At 40.1% G+C, this 25,271-nt stretch overlaps 1 protein-coding gene across 7 annotated transcripts; it reads right to left on the bottom strand.

Moving 5' to 3' along the window:
• Positions 1 to 1,472: 1,472 nt before the first annotated feature.
• Positions 1,473 to 24,709, bottom strand: LOC113393391 (2-oxoglutarate dehydrogenase complex component E1). Of its 7 annotated transcripts, none has more exons than XM_026630247.2 (20): positions 24,514 to 24,709; positions 22,936 to 23,048; positions 21,060 to 21,194; positions 17,068 to 17,218; positions 15,876 to 15,943; positions 14,986 to 15,103; positions 9,699 to 9,777; positions 9,125 to 9,301; positions 7,299 to 7,447; positions 7,124 to 7,209; positions 6,274 to 7,047; positions 5,947 to 6,200; positions 5,677 to 5,789; positions 5,416 to 5,603; positions 4,694 to 4,787; positions 4,397 to 4,589; positions 4,033 to 4,170; positions 3,769 to 3,933; positions 2,751 to 2,858; positions 1,473 to 2,294 (listed from the first exon to the last, which is right to left on the bottom strand). In XM_026630247.2, exons 2-20 carry the CDS (start codon positions 23,020 to 23,022, stop codon positions 2,195 to 2,197), a joined length of 3,177 nt encoding a protein of 1,058 aa, XP_026486032.1. In that variant the 5' UTR covers positions 23,023 to 23,048; positions 24,514 to 24,709; the 3' UTR covers positions 1,473 to 2,194. The 7 variants fall into 7 exon arrangements, with proteins under 7 accessions (XP_026486032.1, XP_026486030.1, XP_026486033.1 ...); XM_026630245.2 differs by lacking the exon at positions 14,986 to 15,103 and adding an exon at positions 13,693 to 13,837; XM_026630248.2 differs by lacking the exon at positions 14,986 to 15,103 and adding an exon at positions 10,683 to 10,785.
• Between the last annotated feature and the right edge of the window lie 562 nt (positions 24,710 to 25,271).

The raw sequence follows: 25,271 nt of genomic DNA, 5'->3' as shown, positions 1-25,271 counted from the left end.
GCCCTTAGACATCGGCACTGAACGAAATATTAACCATCCCTTACTTTTGCAACATGTCCGCTTACCTTGGGAACTACGATGTTTTGTCCCTTGAGCCGGTAGTTTCACAGTCTTATTCACTCTTCAAACCAAAACTCAACAACACAGTCTTATTGGCGGTAAAGTATAATGAATGGGTACTATAGTTGACTTATACAGAAAATACAAAATTCTACGACCATAAAGATTGTATAGAAAATATGTTTTCAGAGCCGTATTTAGGGGACGAAACCGGGACAATAAATTACTCACTGACAGAAATCAAAATATTCAAATTAATTAAAAATATAATTATGGTGGTCCTCATGCCTGGGGTGCATGTCAGTCACCTCCTCGTGGTGCACCCTGGGCAACGGGGTGTACTTTAGCTTGCTCGTCGGCCACGGCTAAGACTGACGCGGAGGGATGCCACGGGGTCGCTCCTGGTACGTCTCTGGTCAGCAGAGTGGAAGAAGGGGGCGGCTCGTTATGAGCGTTCGAGGTGTATGGTTATACACCAGTGGTCAGCGGCTTAGCCAGTCATCTCGTCCGCCGCAGGGCGTCAGCCCTTGACGCCCGGCTTCCAGTGGCGGACTCGGGGGAGTCCGTCGCGGTTCGGGACGGAGACAGAGGTTGAACGCGTTCATGTATTCAGTCGCCTTACGGCGGCTGCCGCTGTCGGGGCCGCGATGGGAAGCCACAAGCGTTCCCATAGTCCGACCATTATGCGGCACGGTAGAACTCATAGAACTCGAAGTGATTTTTAGTGGGTAGGACAGGGCATTAGAGCCCGGGGCCCGGGAGTTTAGACCCGGGTTCATTTCCTAACTTGTTAAAATGTAGTAAAGTTTTACCACTTTTTAAGACTGGAAACAGAAGCGATCCCAGTAATTACAGGCCTATTTCAATGCTCCCATCTTTAAGTAAAATATTCGAAAAAAATATTTTAAATCAACTTCTCGTCCATTTCGGTACAAATACTAATATTAATATTTTTTGAAGTGAAATGAAATTTTGAATGAAATTTGAGCAATTCGGTTTTACAAGAGGTCGCTCGACAACAGATGCGGGAATAGCACTTCTTAAACACATTTACGATGCTTGGGAAAAATCACAATACTATTGGAGTATTCTGCGGTTTGTCTAAAGCATTCGATTGTGTAGAGCACGAAACGTTTTTTTATATAATTGGAAATATTACGGCGTTAAAAGTAAAGCTCTTGATCTCATTGCTTTAAACTTAAGTCAGAGTCCAACAAGTTGTCATTAATGGAGTACAGTTTTCTGGGTCTATGCTAAAATGGGTGTTCCACAAGGATCATTTTATGTCCTTCTCTATTTCTAGTGTATATAAAAGATCCTCCTATCTACGTTAAAGGTATCTGTGATATTGTGTTTGATTGCTGACGATACTATGACTGGTAAGTGGTTTCAAATAAATAAAAGGCTTCAAGTTTACTGAATATATATTTATTGTAAAGTAACTAGATCAAATTAACGTAGCAATAAATAGCCCAGGCTGCCTGCCAAACCTGTCCCTGTCACGCAACATTCTTCATTCCCTATCACGCTTCCCCCTTCAACCCTGAGCGAGTTCAAAAATATAAGATCAAAATTATTTTAACAACAATAGTGCATATAATACACGCGACTTACAAAGCTTCGGATCGAATTACAAATTAGACATCAGCGACAGTTAAACTGCGAACAGTCCTCTACGCGGTATGATGATACGTCGGTTTGGTGTTAGTCCTTACATGTGGTAACTACGAGACTAAACTACGCCACGGCCTCGAATAATATCTATTTAAATATCTTTTGACTGTGCCGGTACCTCTAAGCTACTGCAGGTGTTCGAATACTTCGAGCTACTCGATCATTTATAATTATCCATATATAAATATCGGGTCGTCTCGGACCGCGGAGACGCGACCCGCCATCGACGACCGAATCGATAGGACAGGGCGCACTCTTTACAAATAACGTTCGGATTTATTTACAACACTACAGGTAACGTTAAAAATAAACGGGGCCCACCGACCGGCCCACCCTACGATCAATAAATAAATTAGAATTTATCTAAGCGCTCTAACTAACGGTAAAGAGAATTGTTTTAAAATACTGACATTTACGACGAAAATAAAAAAATATAAGCTCATGGATTCCGGGTGGGGCCTCACAGCACGCAGAACTCGTCGAGCAGGTTGCGCAGCTCCTTGGTGTGCGCCGCCTTGGAGCCCGTGGCCGGCGACGCCGCCGTGGCGCGCCCGTTGTAGCTGCAACACGCGCTCGCTCAGACGCGCACGCACACGCACGCACGCACACACATAGCCTGCCGCCGACGGGAGGGGGGGGGCGCAAGCACGAGAGGACTAACCACAAGCTGAGAGCAATGGACTCCGGAGGGGGAGGGCTGTCATGAAGGAGATGAATATCCGGTGATATATATTTGACGGGCAATAAAATGCGTTGAGAGTTCAAAATACATGAGATGAACACGGAGAGCGACATCAGCGGAGCGGGCGGGGGATGAGGCGGGGGAGGGGGCGATGGACGGCCTCCAGTCGTTTCGTCCGATAATTTTCAGTGGCAGCGTTTGCAACTCGGTTTAGTTATTTATTTGTTTAGTCACATCATGGAGTCACGTACGTTATGTGAACGCGTGAGCCTCGTCTATCACCCCGCCCACCCTCGGGGGGGGGGGAACTAGTTTCGGTGGATTCCAATCTCACCTAATAGTACGTGGGACGGTCTCAGTTTGTGGTTGCTCGGTTTGGGGGCCGTCAGCGCGCCCGAGCAGCTGACTAAGCCAACCGACCGATTGCGATCGCGACTGAGGCCTGCAACCAATGGCCGACGTTATGGTTCGACGGTTAGCGGCGTGCGAGGGTTAGAGGATACATGAAGAGGGAAACGGCATGCGAGTGACTTGATAGTGAGTGACCGCGGTCAACTGCAAGCTATGTTTTCATATGCATATACCAAAATGTTCGTTTATTTCTCTATCTCCTAGTGAGACTATAATAATGTGCAAAATACGTGCTGTATAGTAAAAAAAAAATGAAGCTTGTAGCATTTATAATTGTAGAAGAAACTTTATATCTTAAAGCGGCATTTCACTTGGCTTAGTGTGCAGCCATTACACACTTGCATAACTATAAAAAAATATAAGCATACAAGTTTTACTGTTATTGTAAAATAACTAAAAAAACAAAAAATAATAGATGTCATTATTCTATCCATCTATCTATCTTTTTTCGAATCTCGATTTTTCTAAAGAAGTAAAATTTATTTAAGCAAAATAAAATATAATATTTTCAATTGTTTTTATAAAACGTATCTCCTTTTTTTTTTTCTTAAAATATTTTCTTAAGCTGATCTACCCCAAATAAATGATACGTTGACTAAACATTTCACTTTCAATAACAAAAATATAGATCATATCATAATCAAGGGTTCCAGACATCGTACCCTTTGTCGGTCCATCGCGACGGTATCGAAAGTATCATAAACGTGTGCCGCTAAACGCAGCTCAGCGAACTCTATTACGCTTCACTATTATATTCATACACGGACAATGAAGCTGAGACTGCCGGTCCGAATTAAATTCTCAGGAATTACCGGCCAGTGTACCGTCGGCACGGCCGCTTGGGGAGCTACTCCACCCATAACATAATCAATTTGTTACGCATTTGCTATCGAGTATCGATGTCGAAACCCTCGCGGGCGAGTGAGGGGGGGGGGGCGAACCTGATTTGCTTCTGGTTCTGCAGCAGCGTGCGGAAGCGGGGCTCCACGTAGCTCCAGGCGCCCATGTTCTTGTGCTCCTCCTGGCTCCACACCAGCTGCGCGTTCGGGTACTTGGCGATCTCCGCCTTGATCAGGTCGTACGGGAACGGCGAGATCTGCTCCAACCTGTCGCAACACAGGACACGGGTTGAATGAGTGCGGAGGCGGAGGCGGAGGCGGAGGCGGAGGCGGAGGCGGAGGCGGCGGCGGCGGCGGCGGACGCACCTGACGACGGCGATGTCCTTCTCGAGGCCGCGGTCGCGGCGCTGCTTGAGCAGGTCGTAGTACACCCGGCCGGAGCAGAAGGCCACCTTGCGCACGTTGGCCGCGTTGTCGGCCGCCGGGCCCTCCTCGGGGATCAGCCTGGGGACAGACACTTCACTGCGACACCGCGCGGCCGAATGCCAGGGCGGGGTCGACATCTGAGAGACGCGAGTGCGAGTGGTACTGAGACGCAATTTCAATATTATTTTTAATTACGTTATCGTGCATTAATTGAATCGATTCGAAGTGATAAAAAAAATTCTCAAGATTTCCTCGCGATCGGTTCTCTCGACCTCACCCCGACTCGTCTCAGCACGGGAGGTACCTCTTGAAGGCGGTTCCGTCGCGCATGTCGTCGAAGGACGACTTGCACTCCGGGTGACGCAGCAGCGACTTGGGCGTCATGAGGATGAGCGGTTTGCGGAAGGGCAGCGCGATCTGGCGCCGCAGGATGTGGAACAGCGACGCGGGATTCGAGCAGTTGGCCACCACCCAGTTGCAGTCGTGCAGCTGCCGCACTGCGGACACACTCGGTTACACTCGGTTACACTCGGTCACACTCGGTCACACTCGGTCACGGCCGGGGCGCGGGGCGCGGCGGGAGGGGGGCTCGGTCACGTACCCTCGTAGTCGGGGCTCTCGGGCGGCATGTAGTCGGGGTCGTCGGCGCTCATCTGCAGGAAGCGCTCCAGCCGCGCCGACGAGTGCTCGGGGCCCTGCGCACACGCAAGGCTTACACTCGACTAGAACGACTGTTGCCGTTCCGATTTAAGATAAATTAGTTCATTCGAATTTGTTCACCGTTTCAGAAGCTGGAGGCAATTCTTCTTAATTATCTTAAATTGCTGATCAGACTTGCTAATTATTAACAGGATTTTTTATTGCAAAACGAATATGTTACCTACTCCAATAATAAACGATGTGTCATTACAGAAATCGTTAAAAATTTACTATTCACTTTTTTCCAAAAAAAAGCAACATATAATATATATATTTTTTGTGGTATAGGTTGGAGGACGAGCATATGGGCCACCCGGTGGTAAGTGGTCACCACCGCCCATCGACAATGGCGCTGTAAGAAATATTAACCATTCCTTACATCACCAATGCGCCACCAGCCTTGGGAACTAAGATGTTACGCCCCTTGTGCCTGTGGGTACACTGACTCGCTCACCTTTCAAACCGGAACACAACGATACAAGGACATTACGATTTAGTAAAACATTATTTTAAATATGATACATGATGTCAGATTCAGTCAGCCTAAGCCGCTCTTCGGAAGACACATCTAAGGCTTGGCCAACATCGCATCAGTAGCTAGAAAGCGGAGGAGTGTTCACTCACCATGCCCTCCATGCCGTGCGGCTGCAGCAGCACGATGCCGGACTGGCGTACCCACTTGGCCTGCCCGCTGGAGATGAACTGGTCGATGATGCACTGCGCCACGTTGTTGAAGTCGCCGAACTGCGCCTCCCACAGCACCAGCGCGTTGGGGTTGGTCACCGAGTAGCCCACCTCGAAGCCCAGCACGCCTGCAACACGCTCGCTGTACTGCGGCCTTGCACACACTCACCCGCACGCACGCACGCACGCACGCACACGTACCGTATTCCGACAGCGAGCTGTTGCACACAGTGTAGGGGGCCTGGTCGGGGTACAGGTGAGCCAGCGGACAGTACGTCGCCTTGTCCACCTTCTGGTGGTGGAGCACGTGATGCCTGTGGAAAAAACACAAAACAATTATATATGACAATGTTAAACAAATACGAGTGCCAGGAACAGTTAATTTTCCTAATAATGTCTATGGCTAGTGGTATCCCACTTACCACTAGTTAGTTAGTATTTATTATATATTAAAATAATAATGAAACCTACCTGTGTGAGAATGTTCCTCTTTCTACGTCTTCTCCGGACAGACGGACGTGAATGCCCTCCTTTAGGAGTGATCCGAACGCCATGGCCTCAGCCAGAGCCCAGTCTACGGTACGGTTCTCGACCATTTCCATGCGAGCTTTGAGGATACGCAGCAAACCTTTGTGGATCTCGAACTCGGCCGCATTTGGAGGTGGCGACGAGAAACGCTTGCCGATGTGGACCAGCGTCTCCTCGACCACGCCGGTGGGGGACATCTGGGGGTAAATCGCATATAATATATCTGCATCTGATGGTTCCAATCATAACCAGCGACCGCACAGTGACTACCTTGAGCGGGTCCTTGCCCTCGAAGAAGCCGGACCAGGGCGAGTCGAGCCAGTCCTTGTACTTGATGTGCGTCTCCTGCTTGGCCTGGTTGTAGGCGTCCTCGCAGATCTTCTCGTACTTGTCCTTGACGTCCTTGACCTCCTCGGCGGTGACCACGCCCTCGGCGATCAGGCGGTCGGCGTAGATCTCCAGCACGGGCTTGGTCTTGCGGATCTTCTGGTACATGAGCGGCTGCGTGAACATGGGCTCGTCCACCTCGTTGTGGCCGTTGCGGCGATAGCTGACGATGTCGATGACCACGTCCTTGTGGAAGGTGGCGCGCCACTCGGCGGCCACGTTGCAGACGTGCATGACGGCCTCGGGGCTGTCGCCGTTGACGTGGAAGATGGGCGCGTTGACCACGCGCGCCACGTCCGTGCAGTAGGCGGACGAGCGGCTGTGGCGCGGGTCCGTGGTGAAGCCGATCTGGTTGTTGACCACGATGTGCACCGTGCCGTGCGTAGTGTAGGCCGGCAGGTCCGACAGGTGCATGGTCTCGAACACCACGCCCTGGCCCGCGAAGGCGGCGTCGCCGTGCAGCAGGATGGACATGACCTTCTTGCCCTCGTTGTCCCCGCGGTAGAACTGCTCGGCGCGGGTCTTGCCCTGCACCACGGGGTCCACGGCCTCCAGGTGCGACGGGTTGGCGCAGACGGCCAGGCGGATGTTCTTGTTGGTGACGCGGTTGAGGCGCTCGATGTAGGTGCCCAGGTGGTACTTGACGTCGCCGGAGCCCTGCGAGCGGACGGCGTGAGCTCGGACACACAGACACACACAGACACACACGGCACTCTACAGGCTACATGCTCACGTCATCCTCCGCCTCCAGGCCGGCGAACTGCGTGAACAGCTGGTGCAGCGGCTTGCGGCACACGTTGGCCAGCACGTTCAGGCGACCTGCGGGGCGGCGGGGTTACCTCTGGCTCGTCTCTGTGTTCCACCGATATAATAATAAAGCCAATATAATAGTATGGTGTCGTGCCCACCTCTGTGCGGCATGCCCATGATGATGGACTCCACGCCGAGTCGCGTGGACGTGTCGATGACTTGTTTCATGGCAGGAATCAAGATCTCGCAGCCCTCCAAGCCGAACCGCTTCTCCGACGACCATTTCTTTGCAAGGAAGTTCTCAAATCTATCGAGAATTTAAAAATCGACGATATTTTATTGAATAATATATTCAAATTATATTATTTAATAAAATATTGTAGTTCTATTTACTTAATGTCCAATTTATATAAGTATGAAAATTAATAAACATAAAATAAGGACGATAACAACTCCGACTCTCGTTCCCTGAGCACGTTATAAACATTGATAATATTTTTTATTCAGTATTTAACCTTCAAACATTACAATTTATAATAATTAATCGGCGCAAAAAGCAAATATTACAAAACATACTTTGCGTATATAAAGTTACAAAATAAGTATGGCTACAAATAAATACTGGTTAATCTACCGCGAAACGTCGCGTTTATTCAAAAGAGTTTTAGGATTTTCGTTTTAGGATTTTCATTGTAAACTGCAAGTCAATCACCTTGAGGCCAAAGTGATGAAACCTTTCTTAAATGAAATTCAATGTCTAATAGTGTACATTAATTCAGTTCGAATTGGAGTTTGTCAATAACAATTTCCTTCAATTTTGTTTACGTTTTCCATTTTTTTCTTATACAGCCGTAGCACCGCTCTCTAACCGGCCAGTAACTTTTTTCCGGTCTTTAATATGGAATATTTGCTAAATCGCAACAATTTAGTAATTTGCAATGAAGAATACTCTTCATTTTTCAGCACATCTACGGCTGGAGCTCTTCAAAATGAGACCATAACCGATGTTCTATGTGCTGCTATCTTCCCATAATTACTGGGACAAATATTGGCCTACGCTATATTATATAAGATTATTATTAGCTGAGTACTCTGTTTACTTGTGGTATGGCACTTTACAAAGAGTGAATTTAATTTTTAAGGATAAATATTGCTTTGTTATCACACTTTAAATCTGAGCGCGAAGGTGGGATCGACTCGGATAAGCTGGGCGTCATCAATCAGAGTTTTATTTCCTTGACGGCAATAAAACTTCATTATCACCGCGACAGTGTATTGTATCAGATAAGATTACTTTCAACTTGGATACCGGTACAAAAGCATCATCTATTTTTACTTACAATTCAAGTACTTCCCTTTATATTATTTAAACTTATATTTGAACTGACACTTGTTAAATGTGTAATGATTATTATTAGAAATATCATTTTAAATACGAGTCACGATGGCCACTTGATAGGATAAGTGGATCTTAAACGACGCGTTCAAATCTAGATTAGCCCAGTGAGTTTTCGAGTACTTTAATACTTTTTTTTATTCATATATGCATCTATGTCAGGGTGAAGATCGTGAGCCAGACATTTATCGAAGAATTTGCTGTGAAGCGGCACAGTGGCATAAGCTTAAAACATTCCCCCGTAAGGAGAAGAGGTTGCTGCGGAGCTGTGGGTCACTACTGCTTCTTATCTTTTATGTCGTCGTCATCAGCATGACCTTATGGTAAGTGGCCACCACTGCCCATAAACACTCGCGCCGTTTCAATTTTTCTGATATAACCAATGCGACACAGACCTGGGCAACGGGCGCGCCGCGCGAGCTCACTCGTCCGTCCAGCCGAAGCCCGACACTACTGAGTACTGTTGCTCGGCGGCAGAATATTCTATGACGAGTCGATGGTTCCTATCCAGGCGGGCTTGCACAGAGCCCTCCTACCAGGTAATATAATTTAAATTACTAGTTGGCATATAACATTAGTTGTTCTCACCCGGTGGATCTCGTGAGACGGGCCAGGATCAATCTCTTCTGGTCGGGGCTCATCTTGGTCACGTTGGGGGGTTCCATCCGCTGCCTGATCCAGTTACATTGTTCCAGAGAATTGATGAACATGAACTCTATACCGATGTTGTTGCAGTACGCCTCCTCGAGACGATTCAGAATCTCTCTAAAAAAATAAAAATGTTAATTTGAAAATACATTAAGAAATTTCGTAATTGGAATACAATGGTCGTCGCCGCTTAGTTATTCAAGGTCTATAATAATGTTGAAAACAAAAAAACTAAGGTTAATTTTAAAAATAACGCTGAAGCATTGGATAACAAGTAACGCTACTTTACTGATAACTTACTTCTGAAGTGTCGACAATACAGTGAATACGCGACAACTATATAATATATAATGTAATCAGTTAAAACCGCTTCTTCTATCGGCACTAATTATTATTGTTTGATAGGACATGTTATAAGCAGGTGGTACTCGGGCGGGCTTGCACAAATCCCTACCAACGGTACCACCGGTGTATCAGCTACTCAAGTATGAAATAAGAATGTTATAGTATTCACCTGAGGGGTAATGCTTTCTCCTTTTCACCAATAAATGTGGTGGAGGGTAACTTGAACACCCTATCCATATCGGCTTCATCTAAAAAAATAAGTGTTTTGTAAGAATACGAATGTTCGAATAGCAATTGGAAATATAACTCATAGGCAAGAAATATCACCAATTAAAAAACAATTTTTCAAGAAAGTACAAATTAAAATGAAAAATTAATCTACATACAAGGATAAGCACACAAAAAGCAAACTGCGATGGTAACATCATATCCCTTTACTAGCATCTTACATTCAATGGCGTGAAATCGACCGCGATCCTACACATCCAGAGACCGTGTATCTACACAATGTTCCTATCGAACCATCCCAAACCATTCCATACCAAGCCGTGGTTAACGATTTCCAATCAATAATAATAAATATATCATGATGAAATATGAACACGTATTATGTTTACCGTACATCACATCGGCCAAATTAGATGCTTTTTATGCCTACGGTACCGATGTACGATGCGTGTCGAAATATGCTATTGGCTGCGATCCAGGATCGGTGATGTAAAATTATCACTCAGGGTCACCTCAATCTTTTCTTTAACTCCAACAATGTATGAGTGCAGTGGATATAAATATACGATACACGAGTGTTTACATATCAATAATACATAATATATGGGCATGCACATGTAGCTCGGGTGTACCGCAGGCGGCGTGCGCGTAATCAACGGTGGGGCGTGTCGGGACGGCGGGAGCGTGCAGGCGGGAGGGGCGGGAGGGGCGCGGGGCCGAGCGCTGGTGCTGAGCGACACTTCGGCTGTAGTTATGGCGTAGTCTCGTAAGTAACGAACATAATATAATATGATAAAAAATGCAAATAAAATGTAAAATATTATCTTATATTTTCAATTTTATCTCGGAGCTGATTTCGTTTTACTACGGCGCCATAACTACCCATTCGGCTACGTCGAGCGGCCAGGGTGAGCGGTCTCCTTACCGAACCTGTAGCTGTTGTGAATGACCTCCCGAGGATTTTTACCGGCCAATTTGTAGTTTGCTATTTCCAACGGGTCGAGTTTCGCTATATGGTGTCCTCGGATCTGTTTTTAGTTTTTAATTTGTTAAGAAAGTATGCCAAAAAAGAACTGCTTAACGCTCGGTTAGGTAGTTATTTTAAAATCATAGATAAGAAGCAGAAAGTAAGAATAAACCAAAAATGACATTATATAAATATACATAGCATATATTACATAATAATAAAACATAACTATGACTGAAAATGGAGTCCTTCTTCCTATGTCTATAAAACTATAGTCTAAACATCCATCTACTTTGTAATACATCCAATCGGATACTTAGAAACTAAATGTGTAAATTATTATGTACGATATCTAAAAATTTTATAACACAACAATATTGCAACGATTTGTGCAAATACAAAGTCTACCGAGTACTACGAGTGCTAATATACATCATATTATGAAACATGTAACCGTACGCAGTTAAAAAAAACTGAAACCCAACTACGAAAAGGCACTAACCATTGGAATACACGTGTGCCTATATATTATAATTAATCTGTGAAGTGAAACCATTCAATCGATACTATACTCGATACACTTGTCTATATACTTGATATACTTGATCCGCTATGTTTTATGTTATATGACATACCTACTATTCATATAGCGCAGTAACTAAACAGAAACGATTGAGCACGAGAGATATATATATATATATATATACTGAGTTAAAATCAAAACGCCGTCGGGTTATTATTACCTCGTTAAATAAGATATGCCACATCCATATTTTTACTTCACTCACTTGCAGTGAAATTGATAAGTTCCGATAACGAGATAGCAATAAATACGTTATTTCTACTGTTTACAATAAACCCGAAGTGGGAATTAACGAATACATATTTATATAAAAATGTATTTTTACTTGATTTTACAACACATAGACAATTGTGCATATTTACAAGTGTCACCTTGTTTATATTCTATATCCGTAATTCCAATTCCTATAATACTCCAGTAGTTTACGATTACCGTAATACATTTATTGATACAAACACCGGAACAGCCGAGATACCAGTGGCACATGAATCTTAATCAAAGAATGCAGCTTCGAACCAAGTGGAATGAACTCGAAGCCTTCTAGAGATACGTCCTTTGCCCAAGACGGAGACACTAAGGAACTGCAGTATGAATTGATCTCTTATCCGACTCGTGATATATTGACAATTTAAAAACGTGTATCGAATAAATTGTATAATAATTATAGTCAATGTCTCGTGTATCATTCTGACGTTTCACGCTCGTTTTCAACGGTGAGATTCGATTTCATTCTTACAGAATCCCTCTACTGTTCCTCTAATACGATCATAATCGAGTTATGTATAAATAACTCATCATCACACACACATACCATTAAACAATTAACTAACCTCAGTAATTGTATATAAATGTACCTACTTCCCTAGGCATGATTGCAGCGCAGTCATTTCTGTACCTAGATCACATGTTATGTAAATATTTCACGTCTTAGACTTCTGACAGCGATCTTCTAAAAGATAAGTAATATCATACACACTTTTCCTCATCTCGTGTATCATTTGTAAATGAAATCATTTTAATATTACCTGAGTATATTACACAGAAGCAGTTCTCACATTATGTAATCGATCGAACAGAAACATTCTAGTAAAGGAATATGATCGCTGACGGCATATGGTTTACGAGTATAAGACTCTTCTCGTCTGTTGAATTAATATTACAGATTATAAAGCGAAGACAGAGCCACACAAGAAAAAATATATTTTAGTATAAAGACCGAACATCAAAAAGCTAGTCTCAAAGTTACCATTGAACTCTCATTGTAGATATGAATGTTAATAACTAATTTCTAGACCGGGTGTCGATTTTTGAAAAATAATTTGACAAGTTTTAGTTTAAGCAATGGTTATTTATGTTTGGAGCAAAAAAAAAAAGTTATGTATAATTTAACCAGCCTTAACAGTACTGTTGATAGAACAGGTAGTTAAATATTAAAGTTAAAATTTATACGACATTGAAAATATATATTTTATATTGTCGTTTAATAATATTTGTATCATAACTAGCACATTGCAACTCTTAGGCATATATTTATATTTTTTTATGTATAGTTATGGACAATTTGCGCGGCGCAAAATGTCTTGGTAGATTGCCATACGAGAACCAAATGTGGAAAGATAACAAACGAATAAGACACCAAGTACACAAGCTCATATAATGCCAAGTGAAATACGATCCAATAATTAATTATATCTATAATTCTCAAGATATCCACATCCGCATCCAAAGAGGGAATAATTAGCCAACACCGAATAATTAACAATTAATACACTTCGTACCGTGCGGCCGACCGCGACCCGCGACCCGCGCCCGCTGCCAAAGCGTCACACTAAACCCACTACAACCAAACAATCGCACTTTCGTATCGTTTCAAAAAACGACGGCATTTTATTTATAAGTGAAATCAAAGGATCTGTGAGCATAATTGCAAAACCGAAAATTCCCCAACCCAAGTGCAATTGTGTAAATATATAAAATAAAATCATACAAAAACAATCCAACCACTTAGCATTCGTTGTACGGACAAGTCTAGTTATACAGAGAGTGGGTGGGCTCTGTGTAAACTCGTCTGAGTATTTACCCCCCAAATATCAATACTTTATGTTACTGTATCCGGCTTATATTACCGTAAATACCGGCACAAGGGGCGTATCATTTTAGAACATGTCGGCCGCGAAGCGATAACGGCGTAAGGAAACACTCAGTATTTTAGTACGAGTGTCTACGTATCGGAGACCACCGAACGGTCAGGCGATCCGCCGGCCATCTGCTGTCCTCCGATAGATTTGAATACGGTATTTCTAAGTACAAAAACAACATGCCAAGTGTGGTCGGAGTGCACAGCGATACCAGAGCCCAGCGGGAGGCGAATACGAGGCCGCATACCGAACCGCACGTGCTGCCTAATGACCGCCTCGCTGGCGAAGGCGCGCAGCCCGCCGTGCCAGTCGCCGTGCCAGTCGCCGCTGGACGCCGGGTCGCCCGTGCTGATGCCGAGCGGGTCGAGCCGCGCCACCAGGTGCCCGCGCGACTACACGCAAACGTAACGGTCAGCCCGGCCGGACGCACGGACCGGGACGCCGGAAGCGGGGGAGGGGAGGGGAGGGGAGGGCTCGCTGCCGCCCCTCCCCCGCCGGCCCGCTGCTGGGGGACGGAGCCCCAAACTTTAACTTCTCTCTTTTCCTTCTCGCGTTCTGTTGCTCCGTGTGACCACGGTACTTTGTATTACACGTTTTATATGTTGAGCTAACGTACTGCCGTTTCGATATCGAAAGAAGCATTACTATTGTAGGGGTTTTAAATTGATTCCTTATCGTGAAGTCTACGCCCTGCATATTAATAACTTATATTCAAAGTTAAATTTAAACATCCCTATCATGAACCATCTGAGCATTACTTTTTCAACATGGGCACGTTAACTGCGTTAATTTTAATTTCATACTAAATAAAGCTGAAAAAAAACATAAACATTATACATTATACCTGTAATACAATACTTAGAAAATAATATACATAGAAGCCACCAGATAAAACCCCCCCCAAGACCAGTAAGCTAAATAAAATATTAAAAAACGTTCGTATTTTCATTACATGAGGGATACAAATATTGAGACTAGCGATTTATTTTAAGATCGGTCGAATTAGTCAGTTAATAGAACTTCTATAACATAAAAATATTAATTTTGTTAATTTGTTCAAAGCTTGCTGAACTATCGTTCTACTGCAAATCAAATTTTAAACTGTGCTGCGATGTTTATCACATGCTAAATACAGTTTACGAACACTTAACTGAACGGATTTTAATAAGCAAGAGGCACTGCAATGTACATCGAAATCATATTATGCAAACAAGATAATCAAATTACATCTGAATACTGTTAATGACGTTCTGCAGTGTAAGCGCTGAGCTGAGCTGATGAGATGCGTGTAACGCTATTGTTGTGTGGCAAACGGTTGGCGTAACTACAAGTAAGATTCTATGGGAAGACTAATTTCATCGACCTCACTACCGCTACGATGTACTCAAACAAAATAAGCTAAGATTTAAAGATTCATAAAAGTGGCGCCCGAGATGGGACCTGGAGAGTTTCCTAGATTTAGTCACGCCAACGCAGACATCAATAACTGCTACGCCATGAACAATCGTGATCGTTACAATACAGTCGGCGACCCTCGTACCGAAATTGAAATATTTCCTCATGATGAGCTCGGAGCGCGGCGCCCGCATGCCCAGTTCGGGTAGGTTGGCCGACTTGATGCCCAGCGGGTCCACGTCCGCCGCCAGGTGCCCGCGAGCCTGCCACGCACCCCCCACCACCTCTCGTTAGCCCACGCCCACTCGCCGAGCCCACACTCGCCACACTTATCCGCTAGCTCCGACACGTCTGATCGAAACTGTCGGGACTGCGATACGTTTGACCGACTGCTTTGAACGAGTTTCGTCCGCGGCCGTAGGTCGGGAATCGAGGAACGGCTTCTGGCAGATAAGTGTGGTAATGTCGCTTCACGAGTTAACTCAACTCGTCGTCACTAAATTGCTGATCGCATTTTATACATTCATCTATATTGTTTCCTTGACATTGTTCCAGTATTACATAACATTATATCCATATTATTTATTAACTACATACAAGCTTATTTACTTTGTTCCTGGTAAAATGAGTGTCAAGAGTGTGTAAATAGAGTAATAACAGCGTTAAAGGTTACAACGAGCGTGTTCCCGGTGCCAAGACTACGTGCAGTTGCAAAATAATTATCAAATCAATTAAATAACTGTATCACCCATTTTCTTTACTGATACAAATCAAAACTTAGTCGTTTATAAGGGGCACACAACAAACGCACAGTCATTAACTAACTTAATTACGATGAGGATACAACGAGAGCAATAACCATTGTCAATATAAAATGGTACATGACCTCATTATTCTTTTGGCTCTGAATTCTATATAATATGTTTCTCAAACACCATGTCAAGTGATAATAGTAGGGGGGACTATAGAGGACATCACGTAAAAGACATTTGCAAACAATAAAAAACGTGAATGGTCAATTGGAAAAGTGTTCACCTGGTAACTCCTGATGATGGCCTGGACAGCGAGGTGATCGTCGATGATCTTTTCATTGATGGGGGAGCCTGTTATACATAGCATATCTTATACAATTGTAGCGCTATAGATCTTGTGTTGTATTGAAAAAAAACTTCATTATTTTTGGTCTGTGGAGACACAGTTCATAAAGGAGCATTATAATACAATTATTCGTCATTGTAATCAAAATAATATGAAGGATTTCCTCTTGGTAAATGTATATTTTTTATGTGATAGTTCAAATGACTCATAAACAGGTCAATGAAAATCAAAGAACCGGTGCAGTCCCAGACGCAGATTGCTCACTGGACTTGTTTTTGAATGCTTTATGTTCAAGGAAAATCGTTAATATTATTTATAACGAAACAATATAAATTAGAAACATTTTTAACAATAAATTTATCCTCAGTATATTTGACCGCTGTACTATAAATATAAATATTGGACAACATCACATACATTACTCTGATCCCGATGTAAGTAGCTAAAGCACTTGTGTTATAAATACCCAGACCCAAGACAACATAGAAAATTAATGACCTTTTTCTACATCGACTCGGCGGGGAATCGAACCCGGGACCTCAGAGTAGCGTACCCATGAAAGCCGGTGTACCCACTACTCGACCACGGAGGCCGTCAAAACTTTATATATATAGCTTTTAAGGTCATAACATTATTCTAATTTGTGATAAGTTTATTTAAAAAAACACTATTTTTATATTCTAGCGCGATACGGTAGACGAACTATGTGTAAAGTAATACTAATAACTGCGGTATGACGTATTTTTTTTAAATAAACAAACCGTAATAATGTCGTATCAATGTTGAGTCACACATACATATGTCGTACCAGATAAGACAACAACGTCGAAAAGCGTAAATGGCTAAATATATTTTGTCGCACTGCGGCTTCGGGTACGCTTGGTTCAAGAGTACTGTATAAGAATTTAATAAAATCAATACATGAACTGTGACGCTTTTCGTGTTCTTTTGAAATAAAAAAAATATATACGGAACCAACAATAGTTCAATTCTTAACAATTTTTAATAAAAGTGAAAAAACATAATTGAATTCGAATTTGTATAAAGTGTCGAATGGAGTAACATAGATAACAAGGTAGATCAATTAGCGTACTGTAGATAGGCGCGTGACATTTAGCGAGACACTTACCGGCTGCGATGGAGGGCATGCCGCCGGACGCCGGGACGAGCGACGTCAGCGGCACTTCGTTCTTAGAATAGGGCGCCAGGTTTGGCGGAGGCGTGTAGGCAACGCCGGGCTGGGCGCCGTTAGTCGCATTGCGGAAGAATGCGTCCCACGACTACAACAACAACGGACGTGGTGTATTCATCGAGCATATCACTAAGAGCTATCTATGTGTGAGATTCGTTTCGTCTTTGATTTCGACAACTCTAATCGTCAGTCACTTTCTAAGAATATATCTTAACATATCTCTGTAAAACAACTTTACTTCAACCGGCTGCCGTGTAAAATACAACTTCACGCGTACATCACTCTCGCGTGAAACAGCTATAACACAATCGAGTCAAATATATAATATCAATACTAAAAATACTGACTTTTCAATATAAAGACACGTAGAATCCCAATTACAGCAAGTGACCTCAACTTTTATCTTTTCGCCTTTAACCGCGAGAAATGAGAGTGCGAAGTCTGATGATAAAGTTAATCATGAAATCGTACGTAACAATCGCGTCTTCGATCTTATACATGCAGTGAGCAGAGGCGCGCGATAGTTGTACCGCGCACTTGTAACAGAACGTTCTAGCAAATTGTACGTAATAGTGTCATCGTATCAAAAATCAATACCCTTGCAGCGTTTAGTGGCTATCTCATAAGGCAGACCCCGAGGTCCGCGGTCAAACTATAAACTATTGAATTTTTCGGTCACAAAATCGTCAGTGTAATGAGACAAGAGTGGATATTTCCATGCATTGGAAAGCCCATAAAGTTATTAGTCTAGCGTCTGAATTGTCTCCGGTCGATATAGTGCAGTTGGCTGTACTCCGTTGAGAGTCGTCGCCGCGTTCGAAATCGATCAGAACATTATATAAATATGCGTCGTATAGTGCTACAGTTTTCCTTCTCCGTCGAGCACGATATAAATTATATACAGCAATTAAAAAAATAAGAATAATAAAGCCTTTATTGCTGTATTGTGTATACAAATAATTAGAACATTTTTTTTAATATGCCTATAAATAGACCTCAAGGTCGTTAATCTCCTACCGCTTGTCTTTCGACAAAGGTCTCCTCTAAAGATTTCCATTCAGTTCTGTCTATATACACCAATTAAGCAGATTAAAATTCAGATACGTTCACTCGAGTTTCAATTATTATCTAGACACGCGGTAGCGCGTCAGCCAAGTTCAAGTAACAGAACTGGCGAGCAGCACCGTGTGTAATATTACACGAACCATTTATAATAGTTATAAATAAATTTCCATTGAACTTGGCACCCATTTAGATCTCACTTCTTATGTCGTTGAAGTCAACAACCAAGGTATATATCATAATATTGGACTTGGCTCTCATTTTTATGTTTTTGATGGGATTAAAATTTCATGAGACGTGTATAGATTATGGGATAAATATGCGAAAATATGTTACACCTACGGCAGGAGTAAAGACAAATAAACAACTTTGACCTTGAAGTGAGATGACATCATCGAGATCTATAATAACCCATAGTAAGCGGAGTGTAGTCATTTGTCACCGCGACCTACAAGACAAGGGCGCTCTAAAAAATATTAACCATTCTTTACATCGCCAATGCGCCACAAAAATTGGAAACCGATATGTTATGTCCCTTGTGCCTTTAATTACACTAGCTCACTCATCCCTCACAGAAGCGGATACATAATATATCTGGTGAGCGGGTGGTACCTCACCGGACGGGCTTGCAACGTGCCGTATTGATCAAGAACTACTTGTAGTGCATAGTATAGCCGAGCTGTTAGCGGATCGCATGGAATATATAAATCTAAGATTCTTTTATCTTTATATCTTTACCATTGGATTAAGCTGTAGTTGATATACGTAATAAAGTTAAGTATACTGTGCATATGTATTCTGAGTTTGCCGGTTTTCAATGTCATCAAAATACAGCGTCAGCTTTATAATTAATATCTTGTTAATTGACGCTTGAAATATGCTGAATATTCAAATCATCTATTGAACTAACTAACTTAACAAACGGTAACTGTTGCAATCGTAATAAAAACTTCACGTCCGACTTGATCAAATGTATTCACAAATATCAGTAAGCAAACAGTTTAACCAGAAAAAACCGATCACGGAGCGGATTTGTGTAATTCCGAGCGCTAAACGGATCGAGTTAGATCTCGCGAGCAAAATTGACCTTGCGTGGAAATTTCACGTGAAGGCCTTGGTGGTCACGGCGACATCTAACCATTTACGATTTACTTTGTATATTATTTGACAATTAACATGAAAAATCTGCACTTTATTTGGAACAACGTTGATATTGAAACGCTACTCGCACTTATAGGAAGGAAAAGTAATAAATGCTTAAATACATTTTAAATGACGTCATGGAAAGGTAAATGGCTATCAAAGATAGGTATAATTTATTCAATAAGGCTCTTATTGGCTTTGAATTTAGACATCACCAGGAACCAGGAAGAATCGACAGGAGACTCGGAAGTTATTCCTTTTCACATGTATATTAAGAAAAAATTGAAATCATACTTTCTAAGTCACTTATAACTGATTTAAAAAGTATTAAAAATGTTTGATTAATGATAATGTTCTGTAGACAGATTTTGTTAGCGTTTATTACAAATCTAAATTTAGGTTTTCCAACGCTAGCAAAAATATAATAATTTTATAATTAATTTAATTTCGTATGTAATTTTAAATAAAATAAATAATAAATAATACACCAAAGAACACAAACTCCACGATTGCAATCGTCTATAATATAATTTAGTTGTGTGTAATACGTCTTATCTTATCTGATAATGTTTTTAAACGCTAGATTTAATTTTATTTATATACAAAGTTATAAACAATACTGCCGCGGATGATGTACATGATTCAGATACTCGCGAACAAAATGCATTATAGAACTCAGCACAAGACAAACTCTCTTTCGGTATACTTGCCCGCATTTGAATCTACGACCTTCTGATCCGTTACATATACTGGGCGACCTAACGCGGTATACGTGCGATTAATCGTTATCTAAATTTAGTATTTAAATCTAATTCGCGGTAAGTCATAACTCATAACGTAAATCACATTCAAATTTCAAAGTAGATTGTAATAACGTAATCGATAGTGTAATAATAATGTTCTACGCATTTATCATAACAAAGAGATAAGCGAACGGCCAAGAGACACGAATCCATCATCGCGCTGTGATTTCTCTAAGCCTTGCATTGCCAGCGGACACTTGTATCGTACCGATATCTCGGATGACATACATATCTCCTTCTGCTAAAATATTATTGACGTTGGACGACATTTACATACCAAGAACCGTACTTAATATTCAACTTTACTAATATGTTGCCGTTCATTTGACATATATACAGTGCGTAGGAAACAAGTGTCATTACGTAACTCCGGGTTGCTATTAAGGCTAACATTTAATCCACTTAACAGAATTTAAGCGGTTGGTATCTTTATATTATTCCAAAATATATTACCCAAAAATTACGTCTAGAAATGAAATATAATTGAATCAGATGTAGATAAAACGACACCGCGGCATATACTATTGATGAAAAGTCTCAATTCCTAGACATAATACATTACATAGTCTTATCGTTGACTGATGTCACACTGTCAAAAACGCGACAATTGTTTTAATCTTATCTTTGTTATAACAAGAATCGATATACTACCTCTGTCCCGCGGTTCATACGAGATTAGAATGCAACCACGTAGGTACATCTCATTAACTTGAGGGCGGCCTCCTAACTATAATATTTTGAATATTAAATCACTTATATATTTCAATAGGACGACATTTCAACTCGACCGGAAACATCAATTAACAAATGTTTACAGATTATTTCTTAAGAAAAACGAAAGACTTCGAATCGAATTTAGATACTCGAGATCTTCAGCTCAGTAAAATAGTCACTGGATAAATGGGCGTTTTTTATACTCACAGCGTGTACGGAGTTGGGGTCCGTCAACCAGGCGTTGTACATAGTCTCGACGTAAGCTGAGCTCGATCCGTTGAGGAAAGGTTCCGCCGCCGTAGAACTCTTCAGTCGATTGGCCTGGACTGTCATGGCTGCAGCCTTTTTAAGAAATTAATAAGTTATTAACCTAAATGATAATTAAAAAATCGATACTATAATAAATATAATAATTTAATTAAAAATTAAATAAAGTAACAGTCCATAGGTCCCACAGCAGAGCCAAATGAGTTTATTCCACCGCACCGCTGGTTGGTGATGATATGCGTGTAACTCATCCCGAACACAAATGTAACATGTGAAAATTCAGTGGTGCTTGCCCGGGTCTGAACCCACAACTTTGGGCTATAATTGTTTACGTTTTCTAACCACTGAGTCTTCTCCGCACTCTTATATATAAAATAATACATTAACGTTAAAGTGAGACGTGTTAAGATCAAGGACGAATTATCATTAATCAAATTTTATATGTAATGTTTAAAGCACGTTTCTCCAACATTCCGAGGTGAATGCATTCTTACTTTTTAAAGAAACACAGTGTATATGTGTGTGTTTAGGTTTTAATTAAAATATAATAATGAACACACAGATCAAACGTACAATTTATATAATTATTATTTACACATATTATTGATAAGTCATTATTTATTACGGATAAGTTTATCAATGTAGAGAGGCTCGTCTCGCATTTGATAACATATTTACTCGGAATAATTAATAGGATGTCGGAACTAGTAACAAATACACTGTGCTCTCTAATACTCTGAATAAAACACGATTTTGGTACATTTGTCGTCATTTTGTCTGAATATATATTAGAATTATAATATAATATAACTACATGTGTAGTTAATAATTAGGCTTTATAGTGTTGGAGTTGAAGACCACACTGAACGTATGAAACAGTGCACATATAAATACCATAACTAAATACCATTCATTATCCCAATTGCAATATCTTAATTTGAAAATTATATTATTTAATTTTGTTAAAATCGTATGGAAGGCTGACCACTTGATATTATTTTTTTCTGAGTGGTAGGGCTTGATACAAGTCCGTCTGGGTAGGTACCACCCACTCATCAGATATTCTACTGCCAAGCAACAGTACTCAGTATTGTTGTGTTCTAGATTGAAGCGTAAGCGAACCAGTGTACCTACAGACACAAGGGACATAACATCTTAGTTCCCAATGTTGGTGGCGCATTGGTGATGTAAGGAATGGTTAATATTACTAACAGCGCCATCATCTATGGGCAGTAGTGACCACTTACCCTCAAGTGGCCTATTTGCTCTGCCGCCTACTGATAAACCAATAAACCAATATATAACGATGATAAATGAAAATTTAGAGTTTTTGGTCTCATTCAATCGTTGTTTAAGATACATTGAAATAATTTTTGGGATCAGTTATTATTATTCTTGAAGAGAATGTTAAATATTTTTTATAAAAAATCGTGTTTTTAAACAGCAAAGGTTTCATTTCAATGATCATTATCGAGCATATAGCATTGCATTATAGACAGTTTAATCAACTGCTCAAATAAAACCAAGTACATATGTTTATCTTATAAAACAATTTTAACACAAGTAATGTTAACCAAATTGTTTTATTGTTGTTAGTTATTTCTCTGTCTTATGCAAAATCCTGTAATACGAAGTTTCATCAGTTCTGTTTAAATTTTTACTAAATAGTGTCTAACACTACAAAAATGTCTATTGGTACTACCTAGATCAATGATTCTGTAATATTAGTATAATGAAACACATGATGTAGGTACATTGAGTGTACTGTGCGACTGGGATGCAGATAATAATATTACTTATATTGAAATTCACTAACCTGTGGTTTGTTGAGAAGCCATGATGCAAATCTCTCTGAATTGCCTATTTTATTTGACGCCTGAAGTATTACTCTTGCACGATGCATGTTTGTTTTTTGTTTTTAAATTTATTCTGTAATTAAATAATTTGTTACAAACTTTTTGCTTACAATAAATCAAAATTATATTCATATGATAATAAAAAGCAACATTTTAAGTATTTTTGGATTATTATGTCGCTTTTTTATTGGTAATAAACACTTGAACTATTTCACTTTTTTTGTAAAGTATCAAAAGTAACAAAGTAGCTACGCTAACAATTAATAGAAAATAATCAATATTTATACAGAATGTACGAAATTTCAAGTAACAGTAACATATGTTTGAAGTAAGTAACAGTATTTCAAAATATTTGTTGCATTATATACTTATAATATATAGTACAATACATAAATACTCTAGATAGTATTAGAAATATGTTCTTACATTTAAAAAAGTAAAATATACTAGTTTTGAAAATTTATTTTGGCCAAAAAAAATACATTGTGATACTAGATCAATAAATTTAAATATATATTTTTAAAAGAAACCAAACATTATTTGAGTATTTGCATTAATTGTTGTTATAGACTTTACAGACAATAATAAGACAGATAACTTTATAAAAAATAGAAGATAACACTTTGAATAACCGAGAAAAGTAGGTTACTGTCACAATCACAATGTCAACGTAACTGGCACACTGACAAGGTATTTTATGTTTTGGCCTTTGCTTCGGAATTTAAATAATATCACCGAAGAAAGTGTTAATCATACTTAAGTAAATTTGGTTAATATTATGAGCAAATAATTTATGTTCTCAATTTGAAATTTTCTTTTTTGTGGAACCTATTGTGACAAATTATCAATAAAGGAATGTACTTTTAACATTAATAATATTAATAACAGCTGTCTGTAAGCATACGGTGTATTCTTGTACAACACAGTCCATATCAATATTACACAATACAAAAAATCCAGTGATACATATAAAATAACCATGCATAGAAAGTGAAAACCTATTAAAGTAATAAAATTTGATTATATCTTAATTCGAAAGGCCTTAATAAAGACCAAAATGTGAAAACGAATACTAGAATAACTTGTCTAATAATGATTTTGTAATAACTTAAAACCAGTTGCTCATCAGAAATTTCAAGGTTATGTAAGGTAAAGTCACTATAAAAAAAATTAATGAAGTTTGTTATCATTGAGGAATTATTAACATTTTTATTGTTTATTAACAAAAAATATTTATCATCTTTATCAATATGAACTACACGCCGATACGGTACGTGCCATTTATGACTAAACTTGCTGCAATTGGTAAAGTTGTTACATCTGTTTTGTAATATAAAGCACGTACCTACCTTTTATAAAACTTTCTTCTAATAAATAGAGATGAATAATCAATACTGAAATCCCGTGATTCAAGGTTACATAACACGCACCTTTCTATTACGTACAAAATGAAATGTTAGCACTGAGACTTCAGCTGAACCTTGTAATTTCCAATAAAAAAGAACTGTAAAATATATAAAATTTCAGTTTCGTTTTACCTTTGACACTATTTCGAATTGGTACTTTCGTTTTTAAATTAATTTGAAATAAATCAAAAAACTACACCAATCATCTTTTACAGCCGTTTCGTGCTTTTTTTCTCCCCCACAGATAAGGACTAATCTTAAAACGACAGCGAGAAACTGTACAAGTGTACAGTGGACGATAACGTAGTGCTGTTATAAGTGAGATTAACCTACCATAGACAACGATCATTGTAAGATCAATACTTTCAATTTATGAAATTATTATGTTTTGGAAAATAGCAACTGTGTTATGAATGCTTTTTTGACGCGATATTTCCTTTACTCTTGAATAATAACAGTAAATAATAAAAAAATAATTGTAATTTTATAAAGTAACTTGGTTTCAGGTACAGTATTTATTTAACATGATGGCGCCACTGATTTACATGCTATATAACACTACTGATATAAAAACGGCTCAGTTAATAATTATATCGATATTTACAATACAAATCATACCTTATATTACATATCTGGATTGGCCGTAAACTAAACGTGAAACTGGTACTAGTTTATTTGCTAAAGTATTCTAATATTTACCTATAGTATTCAAATCGCTAGGCATCTTATACATTAAATATTGATAATATTTGTCGTCAATTAAAATACATGATCATAAATTTGTGATCTATAAATGTACTACACTACTAAATTTGTTTGTCACATTTGTAAATAATAGATAGCTTATGAGGCTGCAGATTCCGAGGTCCTAGTTTTAATATATATTTATA

This window comes from Vanessa tameamea, chromosome 6, assembly GCF_037043105.1.
Source record: "Vanessa tameamea isolate UH-Manoa-2023 chromosome 6, ilVanTame1 primary haplotype, whole genome shotgun sequence".
NCBI classification, from domain to species: Eukaryota; Metazoa; Arthropoda; class Insecta; order Lepidoptera; family Nymphalidae; genus Vanessa; species Vanessa tameamea.
Note: the sequence above shows the minus strand (reverse complement) of the source record. Positions and strands in the feature narration are given on the sequence as shown.

Coding starts and splice junctions, on each gene's coding strand:
- LOC113393391 (XM_026630245.2), bottom strand. CDS start 23,022: ATGCATCGTGCAAGAGTAATACTTCAGGCGTCAAATAAAATAGGCAAT. Junction 9,778..13,692: donor TAGGCAGCACGTGCGGTTCG/GTATGCGGCCTC, acceptor TTATTTTTTTAG/ATGAAGCCGATATGGATAGG. Junction 9,302..9,698: donor GAGAAAGCATTACCCCTCAG/GTGAATACTATA, acceptor TTATTTTTTTAG/AGAGATTCTGAATCGTCTCG.